Raw genomic sequence first — 16,105 nt, 5'->3', positions numbered from 1 at the left:
GTTGACTTCCAATTGAGCACAATTGGGTTGAGCTAGAAAAAAAAAGCTACTAGACAAACAAATACCTCACTCATTAGTTCGAAATAGAAATCAACTTTTTTAGGTCCACACAATAATTAATTTTATTAGATAAATATATTTAAAATAGTTTGTATTTATGTTTGATCAATTGGACTGCACATTGGATACACGCTTTATCCATTTAATAGCCACACACTTCAACATTTTACGAGACTTGAAGTTTCATTAAGTATGTAAATTCTTTTAGATGATTATCATTTGGGATTGAATTAATTTCCTTCATCCCTGGTGAAAAAGGAATTTTTTCATCATGTGCCATCGATAGTATTATGCATTTTCGTCCTACTTACATAGTTATCACGACGTCTAGATGACCTAAGGCATTGAAAGAAATCCAAATGCAAAACGACACCAACAAGGCATCCAAAGCGCTTCGACGCCTAGAAATTTGCCTAATCGTGATAAGTAAGAGACTTGCTTAGAATAAGAAAAAGTTTCAATAACGGAAACAAATAAAGAGGGGTCAAGATCAGGGTATTTTAATACATAAAAGTATGTAAAGATAACTTAACTCTTAACCAAAAAAAAATAACTTATCTACCATATAAATTTTTTTTTTGGGTAATAACTTATCTGCCATGTATTCAATTTAAAAGAAGCAAGGAGGGTATTTTTGACAATCAAAGTAGTGTTAGATACATAAAAGCATACGTTCTCCAGCCCAGTTCAACCCGGCTCCTCTCTCTCTCCCTTTAAAACGCCACCACCACCTCCACCACCACCATCACCACCTTACACAATGAAGGACAAAAGGTGGTAGATGTATAAACCACCACCTCCTTAAGTCCCTTTGCTCACAACCCTCACCATCTTCTGCTTCTAAACCCTCCATCTCCTCCTGATTTCCTGAGATTTTTCTGATTTACCCCACCTTTTACGCTTCCACCTTGGTCTTCTCTGTTTCTCAGGTATGAACAAGACAACCCTTTGTCTTAGAATCGGTAATTTTGCTTGTTTTCTTGAGCTTATCAAAGTGTGACTCAATGTTATTTGTCTTTGTGTGATCATGGTACTCTGTGTTGGGTTGGTTGGTTATGGGTGTGTTTGGGGTGGTGGGTAGGGAGCAAGACAGCTTTTTGTCTCATGCGGATCTATGGGTTTCGATTGATTCTCTGTTTTGAGCCTGTGGAAGTGTTAACTTGCAGAGTTGGGTCTGTTTTATCTTTGTCGCTTACCATTAGAGGTGGTTGGTTGGTGGGGTTGACTCGTAATTTGAAGGGGATTGGGAATTCTTTCGTATGATGGGTTTGGCTTTATTTATCGCTTCTTCTGATTCCATATTGTAGTTTAGGGGTTTTAGGCATTCAAGTTATTCGTTTAACTTGTTTGTGCCGTATGGAAGCATCCATGCTATCATCTCTCAGCTCTTTGGACTTCTTCGTGGGGTTTAAGGTGTCTTGTCACCCTTTCCGCTCTGGATAAGAGATTAAATTATGAATAATTGTGAATTGAGTGTTTAATATTTGTTATCGAATCCAAGTAGCAAATGGGTTTCAGCAAGACCTTGTTGGGCTTGATAATTGAATTTTAAAAATGATATTTTGTACTGTAAGCCTGGATGTGAAAACTTACAATCATAAATATCCATCCGTGGTCATCATCTTTAACTCCTTAAGGTCATCTTTTGGTTTGCAGGAGTTCATGCTGGGTCTTTATTCTTTTTTGTTTTTTTTCCTTGTTCTTTTTCTTTTTTTGGTATTGAAACATTGATTTTTGTTGAACTATGTTATCTGTAATAGCTGTATATGAAGTACCCTCAGTTTATACAATTGTGACAATGTTTTAGCATTTGTAGAAGGATACCTTATTTGAATCGCAAGATGTTATTCTTTTTATAATGGTGACCCTAATATCTGAGCTATCGCATATTGGGGCCTTGGCTCCTCTATATCTGTTTTATAGTCAAGCCTGTGAAACTTACCAGATAAGTTGGTTTGGGCATGGTTTTCTATCCTCTGATTTCTGAACATTAGGCTGGAGCTCCCTGAAAGAGATCGGTGGTGTTCAAACCATAGTTGTCACAGCGTCTAAGTGATCCTAGGCATGTGAGGAAGGAAAAATTAAAGTGACACCAACAAGGCGTCGCCTAGACGACCAGGCGCCCTTTGCCTAGGCAACGCCTTGAAAACTATGGTTCAAACTTTTTCGGCCCTATGCAGTAGAACTAAATATGTGCTCTGTATCAGTTGATGGTTTTCCTGTAGTCAATGTGTGTTTCTGTTTATGTTTTTCTTATGTTTTTAAGTTCTTTGACTTCTTGAAGCCATGGTTATGTTCGATTTAAAATTTCAAAGTATCTTTGCAGATCTGCTACGATGTGGCATACTTTGTAATGTTTATAACCAGTACAGATGGTTATGAATCATTTGATTTGTTGAACTTGTTGGAGCACCTACCAGGAATTGAGTAGCTTCACTTATATCGAGATTGTAATTTTTCAGTTTTATGATTCAGTGTGGAGGCATTGATTCTTGAGATCATCAACTGAACCATTGTCAGCAGAACCAACCATGGTTAGCATAAGAAGGCGCAGACTCCTTGGATTTTCTACTGGTATAATCAACTTCAAAAATTATTATTTTCCCTAAAAAACAGAATAACATGTTAATATCAGATGATAGAGGACAGTTGTCAGATTTGACCCCTTGTAGGAGGTCTTGAAGGCCTGCTACTGAGGTCTCCCTTACTAGATTCTGTGTTATAGTATCTGTGCTACTATTTTCTCACTCAAACTTTTATTACCCCATAAATATGCTGATTTTTTAGATTAGTCCATCAGAGTCTACATTATGCTTGAATCAGTACATCATCAGTTTGGTGGGCTTTGCAGGGATATGTCCTTTTATGGTTGAGCTTCCTAAGTATAGTGACAACGGAAATGATTCTGAAAATGCTATCCAGAATACTGGAACGGTTGACGTACATCAAATGCCTTCAGAGGATGTCAACCAGCCAAAGGAGGTAAGCTTGGATCTCATCTATCCATGTTCTGTTTATTTCCTTTTGGAATTCTTTGTTCTTTCTCCCTCTTCCCTCCCCCCCCCCCCCCAAAGTATCTGTTCATTGTTTGATGGAAATGCTCTAAGTGTTGGTTCTGTCATGTTTGAAGTGCTTTGCTAATCCAAGTTTCTATTGATCTGGTCTGAGTGTAAACTTCTTAAACCCACAACCCTTGAAACCAATTCGTGTAGTTTAATGTTAAAGAAATAGAGGCCCTTGATAAGTCTGAGAACTCAGATTATCCGTACAATTGTCTTCTTTGAAGGAACCAAATGGTAAAGGGCCAATGATAATCTTACTTTGGTTCTTTAGTAGTCCTGTACTAATTCTTGGCTCCAGAATTCATTTCAAGGCAATGATTAAGTGTAACAGCCTAGTAATCATCTATACATACCAGCGGTTGAGCATCTCTATTTCCTACTTACAAACTCCCAAAATTAGAAATGCATAAATCAAAATATTGACATGCTATATGAAAGCTTTAAAATATTGGTACAAAGAATCCCATTTTAACCACTGATTTGCTTTGTATCTCCACTGGTTGAATGGTTTCGCTAGTGTGGCCACCTATTGTTGTGTGGCTCATGACCAAGAACCCAGTTATTTGCCACATATTCTTGTTCTGAATTCCTTTCCTGAGTCATCCATCTGTTCCAGTGTATAAGACAACTATATTTTACTAATTGACTGATCTCTGGCCCAATCTGACCAGATGGATTTGGATTGGATCTTTGGGTTTCAGTTGTCAAGATATTTAAATTTCCTACCCAGGTGTTTAGAATTTTGTCCATATCGGAGCTGTCTTTTGACTAGATAAATTTTCTAGTTGCAACACCTACTTCTGTTCCTCTAGTATCTGATACGCTTTAATGTGCTCTCGGCATTAAATGCAAAATGAATACTCTAAATGCCTCACATATGCACAACTAAAAGACTAGTTAAGTGCATTTTTTGTTAATGCAGGATAGTAGAGTCGAACCTTTTTTTCATTAGTTCTCTCTTAAAATCCTACATTTAACACATTACCTAATTGGTAATGTATTCCTTAATTTTCCCAAATATTGTCAAATTCAGAATTGCACCTTTCTCGAGTTTAACGTCTGATGATAAAGTGCTCTGAAGAGCAGTCGTATTGCCAGTATGGATACAGAAGAGATTAAGTCATGATTGAGTTTCATGTTCTTGTGAAAGGGTTTGCTCTTCTAGATTTTTAGCGTTCTGTTGTTCTGCTGATATCTTCTTTGTCAACTTTCCTTTGGCACTAACACAATTTTAAGTACAATTCAAAAAGATTCAATTCTTTAGTCACCATTCCTCTGAAGTGATTGGTTAGAAGATTTTTTTTTCCCAATCCCTGACATTGCTGTTAATAATTACACGTGTATATCTTTACTGAGCGAATATTTTTTCAGCATCTATGTTGATCAACTCTCTTCCGGTATAATATCTACATTCCTAACACAATTTCATTTATTGAGAGCACACAAGAATTAAAGTATATGTTTAGCCATTCAATTCCATTCTCTAAGACCAACTTAGACATATGTTTGATTTTCTGTGTCAGGAAAGTCACATGAAACATAACATGGAAGTCAAACTAAACTTAAATTTAAGTTTATTGACTGTAATGGCATAAAATACATTGAACGATATAGCTTATAAGTAAATTGGTCAATCTATAGGTTAACAAGCTTGATACATCTGGATTATCTTTAAAATGTATTGTACTACAAAGCAACACATGCTTATAGTGGGTCTGCGAAATTTTATTTCTCTGATAAGCCCAGCAGTCTCACCTGGCTTGTAGTCTGGGTTGGGCTGGGTCTCAATTCCTATCCTGGATTTACCGACCTGGTTGGCCCTGGCCTGCTTAAACTCTCTAGTAAGCTGTTCTAAGTGCGGTCCGAATATTATTGTAGTGGCTTGTGTGATCTTTCGGTTCTAATCATAACCAATAGAAATTTGGACCTTCACATCAAATTATGGAGTTTCAATTCTAATGAGACATCGGAAATATATGGTAGTGGAATCCAACCCAATAGCTGATGTTCAACCTCGGCTTAAATTTTCAGAATCCATCCTAAACTGATAGTTGCTTTAGCTCCCACAATCCAAGCAGATTGTAAAGGCATACATACAAACTCTCTCTCTCTCCCCCCATACACCTAGACAACTGAGTGCTGTGCTGTTATTTTTGGTGTCAGTATTTGTGTCCACTAGTGTTCTTTGGACATTGCTGCAGCTCCTGTTTGAAAGTTGTTAGTCCATTGGAGTGTGTGGAATGTTGTTGTCATTGTTGGCAACGTATTTGGTCATAGTGGTGTTGTGGCAGTAGCTATTGGTGGTTTGGAAGAGCTGAAATGGTCAAACAGTCACCTACACAGCTATAAGGGTATTTTGGTCATTTGGCAGGGTTACAAGGATACCGGCACTTGAAAAACACCATTTAACAGAATATCAAGTCCTCATATAGTGTTTGGCAAAGGGGCGAAGCAGCAGGTGAAGGTTTCATATTGTTAAAGTTGTGATTTCATAGGTTCATGCAATGGCAGTGACTTTAAGGTCATTTTTGGAAGGTTTAATGGCAATTCTGGGTGAAGTGGTCTTCATGAGAAATGAAGTTCGTCGAGTTGCGGTTCCAACGCAACTAGTCTTGCATCATTTGAGTATATACTTAGCCAAAGTTAAGTGTTATACTATAGACAGACGTTCTCCATTGTGTTGTTAAAACTCCAGAATCTCCTCGAGTGTCGGATCGGTATCTTGCATCAGATTTGGTTTATTAAAAGAAAAAGAAAGAAAATGAAAAAAATGAGGAAATAAAGGAAATAACTAAGGTGTAGTGAAGTGTGATGTTGGCATGACATCACCCCCATTTCTTATGAAGGAAGAGAGTGTGAAAATCTCTGACACGATTTTCCTTTTGTGCACGGTTTGTCACGAAGAATCTCTTTATTTACGGATTTTCCACTGGTTACCAATTTTTGGAGCATTCCACTTTGGAATGCCGTATCTTGGCCATCCGATGTCCAAATGGGACGAAGTTTTTTTTGAAATTAGGTATTTTTTCGAGAGGAATCTATTGGAAGGAGTTGCAGCATCGTTTGAGCACAGAAAGTCGACGATAGCACTGGTTTATGCTCGATGACTCCGTATTGAAGATGGTTTGAGCAGTGGAGCGTACACAGACTCGATTTCTATGCGTCAGAGGCTTCATGATTGTTGGATTACTCTACAAGAGGTAATCCTCGATTGTAAATCCCCATTGTGAGTTTCTAGGTTGCATGTTTAGTTGAAAAAAACCTAGTTTGATTGTAAGCCAATATTGGCCATTGTATTGGGGGATTTGGTTATGTTATTTGCAATTAATTATTGTAACTCTGTCAAGTGGGGGCTTGTACAGAGATTGGGGTAGTTGCCCTCGTTTATGTTGTTGCACAAACTGAAGCAGGGATTGTAGTCCCTGGGCTGTTGTTGCAGTCAAAATTTGAGTAGCGTATTGAGCAATATACGAAACCATGGGTAGGGTATTGCTCCGTGGACGTAGGCATTTTGGCCGAACCACGTAAATTTGGTGTCTTGTCTACTTTACTTCCCATTACATATATTGGAGTGTGTTTGATCTGTAGAGTGGGGTGCACCGTCTGGTAGACCTGGCTACACAGTGGTTGCGAGGTGGACGTGCATGTGTGTTGTGGGATTGGTAATTACGGGATTGCCCCGGCCAATCAAGTTTGCTTGAAGTCTTTTGCATCGACGTCAACACAGGGTTGGAATTTAGGGATTATTTTTTAAGAACACTGATTCACTGTTTGAGTTAAAATAATATCGCAAGCGTACGGGTCAATCGTAGTTACGGGTCGAACACGAGGAGATATATGCCACCCTATTTTACTCACTTTAAAGTAATGTAAAGTGAACCAAATTAAAGTGTTAAATTAAACTAATTAAACTAATAAACTAACGGATCCTAACTCACAAGCATCTAACGAATTAAATTGGCGTCCTAACACATATCCATCTAATCTATCAAACTAACGCGGATTGAAAGGGATAAATTGCAACCACACTCAATAACCACATAAAACAAAAAACAAAAGAAGAAGAAGGAGAATGAGTTTAAGAGTTTAAAGAGTAAAAACCTGTAGTTGAAGAGCTTGAATACTTGAACAAACCTTGCATGGCTTCCTCTTCTAATTCTCCAAGTCTTGTCATCAACTTAGGAACTTAGATTAGAAAGCTTGAAACTAAACTAGAATTATTACAACCATATTGAAGACATAAAATTAAAGCATGAATCAAAAGCATTACAACCATGGAATTGAAAGCATGAAATCAAACTAGAACTTAGAAAGCAAAAAACTAGAAGAGGAAAAGAAGAAATTTCACTAATTAATTGAACTAAAAACTGAATTAAAACTAACTAAAGTTGAAACTGAAAATTGAACTAGAACTAACTAGTTACAACCCAAAGGGTAAGGGGTATTATAGGGGGAAGGGAGAAGAGAGAAGAGGGAAGTGGTAGGAGAAATATTCCCTAAGAAAAGAGAATATTCTCTTCTCCTTCCTCCTTTACAATGCCTTGAATCCCAAGAAAAAAAGAAAAAAAATAGAAAGAGGGAGAGAAAAGAATCTTAGATACATAAACCTTCTATTTATTAAAAAGTAACTTTCTAATTCTAACTTGTGCTTCCTTTTCTTTGTAGGTGTCTTTTCCAAGCAATGAGATCAAGGCATCTTTGACTTTTCAACCTTCCATAGATGAGAGAATATCTTTCAAAAGAAATCTATCCCAAGTAGAATTCCAAAAGTGCCCTTGAAAAGTTGGAGGAGAGAGAGAGCAAGGGTGATGACTAGGATTCCACTCACAATTAATGAAATGTCAAATCTTTCATTCAAAAAACGTAGAGCATGAGATGCTTATATGGGCCTCACTGTTGTATTCCTTACGAAAAATCACCCAAAATAGACCCAAATTTTGTCCAATTTGGAGTTCGAGAGCCCAAGATATCTCAAGTTGAAGTTGGACTGCTCCAGAGCCTTCCAAATGGAATCTTTCGGCTGACAGAAAGATAACTTCTGCGAATTGCACTAAAACCCCTGGAATCCGAACTTCCACTTTACTTTGTCCCTGGCCAACTGTCAATAATTACAAATAAACCCCTGTCCACGGAAACGGCCGTAACTTCTTCGTTTCAACTCGGAATCAAGTGCCGTTTGAACCGTTGCGAAGCTGACTCGACGGGCTACACATCCATACTATTAACACCTCAAAATTATGTTAAGGGGCCCACTGTACTCACGTTCAAATTTGACTGGTTGGCGTTTCAGTGTTCAATCCAAACTTGATTTTCTAGAATCCTGAGCGCTTCCGGCTATTCTTAGCATCTTTTGCTCCATTTTCACAAGAATTCACCTAAAACCTGAAAAGCACAAGAAAACACCGAAGTAACTTTGTCCAATGTGGTAAAATGTATGCTTTATGCCCTAAGATTTCACACATAAATGTGTTCATCATTCACCCCCCCCCCTCAGTGTCAACCTGGGATCAACAAAAGTGTTTACAGCTGTATATAAATGTAAATTTTGGATGTCAAAACATACTACCATGTTTGGTAAGCCGGATTTCTCTTGCCTGTTGACTGTGGACATGACAAAACCCTGCCATAGCTCTGTTGGATGGGAGGTGTATTTGCTTTATTTGCAACTCAATGAGTTGTCAAATATGAAATCTGTTTGTCCTAAATATAGTAGAGGTATACATACAAACTCTCTCTCTCTCTCTCCCCATACACCTAGACAACTGAGTGCTGTGTTGTTATTTTTGGTGTCAGTATTTGTGTCCACTGGTGTTCTTTGGACACTGCTGAAGCTCCTGTTTGAAAGTGTTTACAGATGTATATAAATGTAAATTTTGGATGTCGAAACATACTACCATGTTTGGTAAGCCGGATTTCTCTTGCTTGTTGACTGTGGACTGACAAAACCCTGCCATATCTCTGTTGGATGGGAGGTGTATTTGCTTTATTTGCTACTCTATGAGTTGCCAAATATGAAATCTGTTTGTCCTAAATATAGTAGATGGTTGTCTGGGGAGTGTGTTTTTCTAGTGTCACTGCTTGGATGCAGCAGGATTGGGGGTTGTGCACATAGTACATTCTTTCAATGTAATGTTCACCATATTTTCTGATGTGCCACCATTTTAGCGGGATCTGTGATATTTATATGATAGTTTGGATTGTTTTATTTATGCACATATGTTCTTATTGGTTAAGTTGCGCTATTGCAACCTGTTGGTTGCAGGTTTGAAACTTGGAAACAGCCTCTCCTGCAAAACGAGGGGTAAGGCTGTGTACATTCGCCCCTCCCAGACCCTGCAATTGCGGGAACCTGGTGCACTGGGACACTCTTTATATGTTCTTATTGTTTAATTTGTTGATGAAGCATATTGGATGGTACATGGTATCAAAATGTAGAACCCATGGGTAGTAAGGCTTCGTACATTCGCCCCTCCCAGACCCTACAATTGCGGGAACCTCGTGCACTGGGACACTCTTTATATGTTCTTATTGGTTAATTTGTTGATGAAGCATATTGGATGGTATCAAAATGTAGAACCCATGGGTAGTACATTACATTTACATCTTTCTAACATTCTCGATTTCACAATACCTATCCTCTGAATTTATAGTGTCTCTCAATAAGTGAGTGGAAGACATAGGTTGTGATTGACATACCTGTTCTTAGAAATGAAACAACTGGAGACTACATTTTAAGCGTTTCCATTTCCTCGGTTTCCATAGATGTGTATTCTTGGCATGATAAAGCATATATGTAATTTCTTGAATTATGATCTTTAAAGTTCAGGCATACTACATTGTTTTTTTTTTTTTTAAATTTAATTTATTAGTATGATGTACATCTGGTTCATCTTATGATTGAGATTCTATTTATGGTACACAATTATGTCTCCCAGATAAATGTATCTGTTTCTAGCTCATCAAAAGAAGATCAACATCAACAATTTTCAGGTTTGTCTTTATAGAAGAATTATATATAATAGCAATTGTTGTTAGCTGAATTTACAGTTCTCTTGGTAACTGATGAGTGAAAAGGATTTTTTTTTGGTATGAAAAAGGAAGAAAAGCACATGATATCCTTTCTCCTGTTTATTCTTTAAATTATTTCTGTAAATAATAACAGAACTGTGTTTCCTCTTTGGAACTAGGTAGCTTGATTATGTGCAAAGGTGTAGGGCTTAAAATATATGAAATTCGAGTTTCTAGTTATTATTTTGTACTTGCATGAAGAAAATAAATTGAAAGCTCAGCTGTGGCAGTTATTGTTCCAATGCTGGACTGAGGTTCAATGTCATTTAATATCTGAATCAAAAAGAAATTTAAAGTTTGACTGACCGCACTAATGGCATATATCCTTATTATTTATATTCAAAAATTTAGAAGTATGTGAGAACTACAAAAATTAAGGAAAGCCAAAGGATTCAATTAAAAAAAATAAGAAAGAGGGGGTAGAGGGAATAACTTTCACCAAATCTCACCACAGACCCAACATAGACCTTCGTCATCGACCCCCCCCCCTACCTGATGCTTCAGTTGATAGCCCAAATACAAAGAAGAATCTGAATAATAGATGGCTAACTTAAAATCATAAATTGAGCTTTGATCTTATCTGTAGCTTCTTCTCTGCCTCAAACTGCATCTTCTTTTTTTCACTTCAAGCTTTTAAGAAAATACCTGATTGTGAATTTTCAAATCATAGGGAGAGAACCATTTGGAAACATGTTTCGTGTAAGTAATTATTAAAAATTCATGAAGAAAAATTCAAGAGAAAATGATTTCTTGTATGATATATAAATTGGATAGAACTGTTTGACATACTTTATTATTCACGGGTTTGCAGCCAACATCCAACAAGCTGCCTTCTGTACAGTTGATGATATGTACAGAGCGGGATCTCTCTCTCTCTCTCTCTCTCTCTCAAAAGGCTTCTCAAAATGGTTATTAGTTTAAAATGTTATAAAAAGGGGTCCTTTTTCACTGGAAATTCTCTTTATACCTGTCTGGTTGATGGGTAGTCACCATTTTTTCCTTGTTGCTAATCTGGATCTGACTGAATACAGTCCCTCTTTCTCTGGATATTTGCTTGGATATCATTTGGAAAATATTTGTTCCCTTTTTTGTTAAATTTTAATTTAAGTTGATGTGGACTGAGATCCGCCTTCATTTCAGATTTCAAGTTTTTCAGCTTCTTATTCTAATTGTGAGCTTGACCATGGTTGAAGCCACCGCCTTGAGTCCGCAGGATCTTATGTTGTGGCTAAAGGAGTGCTTGGTGGACCCCTCTTGTCTGTGGGTGAAGGGCTTAGGCCATCTGCAGTGATTCTGTAGTGTCTACTTGTTACCTTCTAACTTGTTGATCTTGATTCATTAAGAATTTAGATGCCATAGATTATTAAGTCAATGTTAGTTCTGGCATGAGGAATGGTTCATATTTCCGAATCGGAGTGATATATTGATTGAAAGATGTGCATTCCTTGTAACTTATACATAACAGGAAAGGGGGAAAGGAAAAATAAATAAATGATAACTAAATACACCTTGGGGTTTGGAAGTTCTGTGACCTCAGTTTAATCGTCAATTAAGCACATGATACTTGATTAAATAGGTTCTGAGTATATCTGTGTCTTTCTCTTCACTTACACATGCGCACTTGCCCACATACCTTCCTTGTAAATATATGTGATTTATATGTGAATGTAAAGTGAAAAGTGGTGTATTATAATCTCTTGTGTCTTTGTGTTGCCATCTGGCTGTGCAACTAACTTGCAATGCTGCTATTTGTAGGGCAAGCAATCAAACGCAGAAAGCGACACCGGAGGAGAAAGCATTTGGAAAATCAAGAGCCATGCATGATGAGAGGTGTATATTTCAAAAATATGAAATGGCAGGCAGCAATAAAAGTTGACAAGAAGCAAATCCACTTGGGAACTGTTGGGTCACAAGAGGAAGCTGCACGTTTATATGACCGGTACTTACATCTTTTTCTGAAGTTACTGTGACTGATAATTTAGCATAAAATTGTTTACTATGTTCCTTTTGAGAATCTCAAGGTCCTAGCTTATTTAGTAATTTTAGCAGTAAATATGCAGATAAATATGTTTCTTTATCCCAATTAGCTCTAGTTGATCCTGGTTTCCATAGAAGGTGATTATCCTCTTCTGTTGATATATTCCAATGTAAAACTTTTGCAAACATGTTCTTTGTTTTATATATATATATATATAGAGATAGATAGATAGATAGATAGGCAGTGGGGCTTGGCACTCTCTCACCTGGAAGTAGAACTACACTTCCTCCAAAAAAATGCCACGTGGCAGTTCAGTTGGGGTTGAAATTCTTTGTACAGGTGGATCTCAAGGCTCTATGTCAAATTTCAGCCCAATCCGATTTTGCCAAATGGCAAAGCAAGGTATTGAAAAAATCAGGTGATACCAAGAGATGATTCCAGGGTGCATGGACAGACTCGGTAGGGTATGCATGTATATGAGAGGATATATTGCATCTCAGATGAATTTGACGTGTGACCAATCCACATCATTTCCTAAACATCCAGCAGTCAGAATTGCCATATCACTCTTGAACGTGGCAAAAAACACAGGGCATGCTGATATACTTCCGGGTGAGGGCATGTTGGAATATTTTTCTCATATATATATATATATAGAGAGAGAGAGAGAGAGAGAAAAGAAATTACATATTTATCATACACATCCTTCACAGATCCACTAGTGTCTTCTAAATGAATGCTTGTCACTTCAGAAGGATAATAACAGCAAAAATTGGTCTCTTCATCTATCAGAGATTACAAATACATACAAGAAAGTTGATTTGGCTGGTTTCTTTAGAGGTGTTGAGCAGAAGCATTTAGAAACAGCGCCCCTCCCCCCCCCCCCCCGGTGGAGTGAAGGTTGGAGTAAAGGACTCTTCTTGATTTTGATGGGGCATCATCAATTTTTTTTTTTTTATCAGACCCTACCCTAGGCCCATAGGCTACTAGGGGTGACAGCCCAAGAGGTTGGCCAGGGTGGCGTCCCTGCTCCAAGAGGAGAGGGTGGCCAGGGGGGGGGGGATAAGGATTTTTAACATCCGATGCGGGGGAGAGTCAACCAGCGACTTCTCCCTTGGACTTAGTCCAGCGTCCAGCTGCACTGGCAGCCACCACCTTGCCAAGAGGCGCTTCCCCACATCATCAAATTTGAAGATACAGAACACCCCCAGCTGGGAATCTGTAGTCACTCTGACCTTCCCGAGGCTTTCAGAAACACCATGTCTGTATCAAAAAAGGAAAAAGTTGGGGGGGGGGTGTGAAGGAACATTTTGGATGGCTTGTAATTCGGGCTGAATCATTGAGCTTTGGTTCATTCAAGTGTAAAAAATGAGAAGATGTTTCTCTTCCTTAAATCTCACCTTTACAAACCTCCAGTTTCATTAAGCAAGGACCCATTGCTAGCAATCATCAATTTATGAACCTACTAGGAAAAATTCTTCACATGGTTTGGGATTTCATGACAGAACCAAACATCTGCTCCGTGTTTAGAGAACTTCCTGTTAGAAGTATTTTGAACGGGGAACTGCAGTCATACTATTGACAATCTTTTTGGTCATCTTTCCTACCATACCCTGTAAATGTGGCATAAAGAAGTACCTTTTAATATCAGTAACAAGATCAGAACCTCTGAAGTCCTTGAGAACTTATGCAAGCTCCGTATCCTTTTTCCTTTTTCATATCTTAGTTCAGCATTAGAGACCAGATTTCACTATTGAAACCATGAAAAGTGGTTAGTCATGCTTCTAAGTAGTGAATTTGAATTTGTGTATGATACCTAAAATTTGCTTATTTTTGAAGAGTGTATGAAATGCCAAACAGTCAGAATATTTGCAGCCAACTTTGCAGTTTTTGTTTTAAAGAAAACATTGAGTGCAAAAAATACTATGGTTTTAAATTTTCAGGATAAAAACATATATATCGATGTGCCAAATTTTGGTTTTTGAGTTTCTAATGTATATCACATAAATTTGTTTTGTATGTCCTTCCTTTCCACCTAGTTGGCTAGGTAACAAGTTAATGCCTGATTCTCATTTTCTTGCTGTGTCATGTGTCTGACACTGACATGCACATCCACAGTAGCAGACAAGAATTAGTGAAAGGAGAGGGCTTGCCTTACACATAATGGTATGAAGAGCAAAATCATAGTTGCTTTTAGGTGATTGCCTAGGGGAAGAAGACAGGTAGTAGACATATGTTGAAGTATCCTCATGGCTAGTTCCCGTCCATCCTCTTATTGAAGTGCAATTATCCAAAAAAATAGTTCCAAATAGTTTGGATGCATGATAGTATGTTACATATTAGTTTTTTGTATCTTTACAGGGCGGCTTTTATGTGCGGGAGAGAACCCAACTTTGAGCTCCCAGAGGAAGAGAAGCAAGAGCTAAGGCAATTCAATTGGGATGAGTTCTTGAGTTATACTCGCAGTGCAATTACTAGTAAAAGTATTCTCTTCTTTGACTTCCTCTATTTAATGTGCTTTTACATGCAGTTTCTTCATTTGAGATAATCAGAAGTAGATTTAACTGGATCTATTGTTTGTTCCCAGAACACCAGAGAAGGGTTGGTCCAGTGCCTGTGAAGAAGTCTGAAATTCCAGTGAAGAACGAAGATTCAGATGGTGAGCGAGGAGCTGAGGGGTTTTCGGCTTCCGAGGATATGGAGCAAGACCCATCAGTGTCTTGATTATGGTAATGTTAGGGGAGCACATCAGCACATAGAAGGTTCCATAAACCCGGCTTTAGCAATCAGGTTTTAGTCATTTGGCCTCCTTATTTTTTGTATATAAAGGCCCCTATTAGGGCAGTTTATAGTTGACTTTATATCTTTCAGCAGATCTTGATACCTTAATTGAAATAAACAATTATGATTTCTTGCACCACTATCATCAACACATCTTCCATTTTTGCATTATGCTATAGTTTCACTTCCGTTTTCAAATCGCATATACATTGGTAGAAAATGTCCACACACTGCATTCATAAAATTTTAAACTTAAGCATTGTTACTTTACTGCCATTTTGTTAGGCAAGGACCATTAGGAAGTGTGGGAGTGTGGGTTGATTTGTGGTGTTTGGGGTCGGTATGTGCTTAATTTGCATTCTTTTTAGTTTTTTGTGGCACAGCATGGTGCTAGTGGACAAAGAAGCCATTGATGAGCTAACTGTGACCAAGCTTTATTTTCCTGAAGAGCCATTAGAACGCACCTCCTTTGGCTTGGGCATGCATCCTTTGGAACATTGTTGGATTGTGGATGATGGTGAATGCTGTCCTTGTGTGTGTTTGAATACCTTGAAGGTTTGGGATGGTATTTGCTACTAACAAAAGCATCAATTACAGTATGGTCATAGCAATGTAAGCTAAGCTATCTTGAAACACATTGGTCGATCAGGCGTGTTTGTATGATGCTGTGTGCACAGGGGAACATGAGGTGATCTGGTTGCCACCGTATTTTTAATGAATAAGCACATGCTTATCTGGATGGACGAGGGCACATTTAGGTGGTATCTCCTTAATTATGTGGCTGATTGAACTGTTGGATAGACAGAGCACCCTTGGATTGTCTACATCTTAGTTAGTTGTGGCTCATTTCAACCATTTTTGGTCGACTCATCATTTGGTGGCAGCTGCATGCTCATATGATAGGATACATTGAATCTTGGTTTGAAATTTGACATGTGGTGTGATCTTATGAACAAATATTGGGTGATTTAAACATTATGAACTACAAAGAGATGATCATATATATGAACAAATGGACAACACATTTAATCTAAAGGAACCATGGATTCTTATGCAATGTAGACGACTTCACATATCATAGGGGGAAAGGGTTCCAAACCTCTATGTATGTTCATGTGTAGACCAAAAAAAAGTAATCATAATAAATACCTGATGT

The 16,105-nt window shown here is 37.9% G+C and overlaps 1 protein-coding gene across 3 annotated transcripts; it reads left to right on the top strand.

Moving 5' to 3' along the window:
- The first annotated feature begins 744 nt into the window (after positions 1 to 744).
- LOC122654257 (ethylene-responsive transcription factor-like protein At4g13040) lies at positions 745 to 15,085 on the top strand. Of its 3 annotated transcripts, XM_043848255.1 has the most exons (8): positions 745 to 989; positions 1,227 to 1,331; positions 2,523 to 2,634; positions 2,912 to 3,042; positions 10,058 to 10,112; positions 11,946 to 12,129; positions 14,530 to 14,651; positions 14,756 to 15,085. In XM_043848255.1, the coding sequence occupies exons 3-8, from the start codon at positions 2,592 to 2,594 to the stop codon at positions 14,890 to 14,892; spliced, it is 672 nt and encodes a 223-aa protein (XP_043704190.1). In that variant the 5' UTR covers positions 745 to 989; positions 1,227 to 1,331; positions 2,523 to 2,591; the 3' UTR covers positions 14,893 to 15,085. The 3 variants fall into 3 exon arrangements, with proteins under 3 accessions (XP_043704190.1, XP_043704191.1, XP_043704189.1); XM_043848256.1 differs by lacking the exon at positions 1,227 to 1,331 and having other exon boundaries at positions 2,536 to 2,634; XM_043848254.1 differs by lacking the exon at positions 1,227 to 1,331.
- Positions 15,086 to 16,105: the final 1,020 nt, after the last annotated feature.

This window comes from Telopea speciosissima, chromosome 3, assembly GCF_018873765.1.
Source record: "Telopea speciosissima isolate NSW1024214 ecotype Mountain lineage chromosome 3, Tspe_v1, whole genome shotgun sequence".
Classification (NCBI taxonomy): domain Eukaryota; kingdom Viridiplantae; phylum Streptophyta; class Magnoliopsida; order Proteales; family Proteaceae; genus Telopea; species Telopea speciosissima.
Note: the sequence above shows the minus strand (reverse complement) of the source record. Positions and strands in the feature narration are given on the sequence as shown.

Coding starts and splice junctions, on each gene's coding strand:
- LOC122654257 (XM_043848256.1), top strand. CDS start 2,592: ATGGTTAGCATAAGAAGGCGCAGACTCCTTGGATTTTCTACTG. Junction 2,635..2,911: donor ACTCCTTGGATTTTCTACTG/GTATAATCAACT, acceptor TGGGCTTTGCAG/GGATATGTCCTTTTATGGTT. Junction 10,113..11,945: donor TCAACATCAACAATTTTCAG/GTTTGTCTTTAT, acceptor TGCTATTTGTAG/GGCAAGCAATCAAACGCAGA.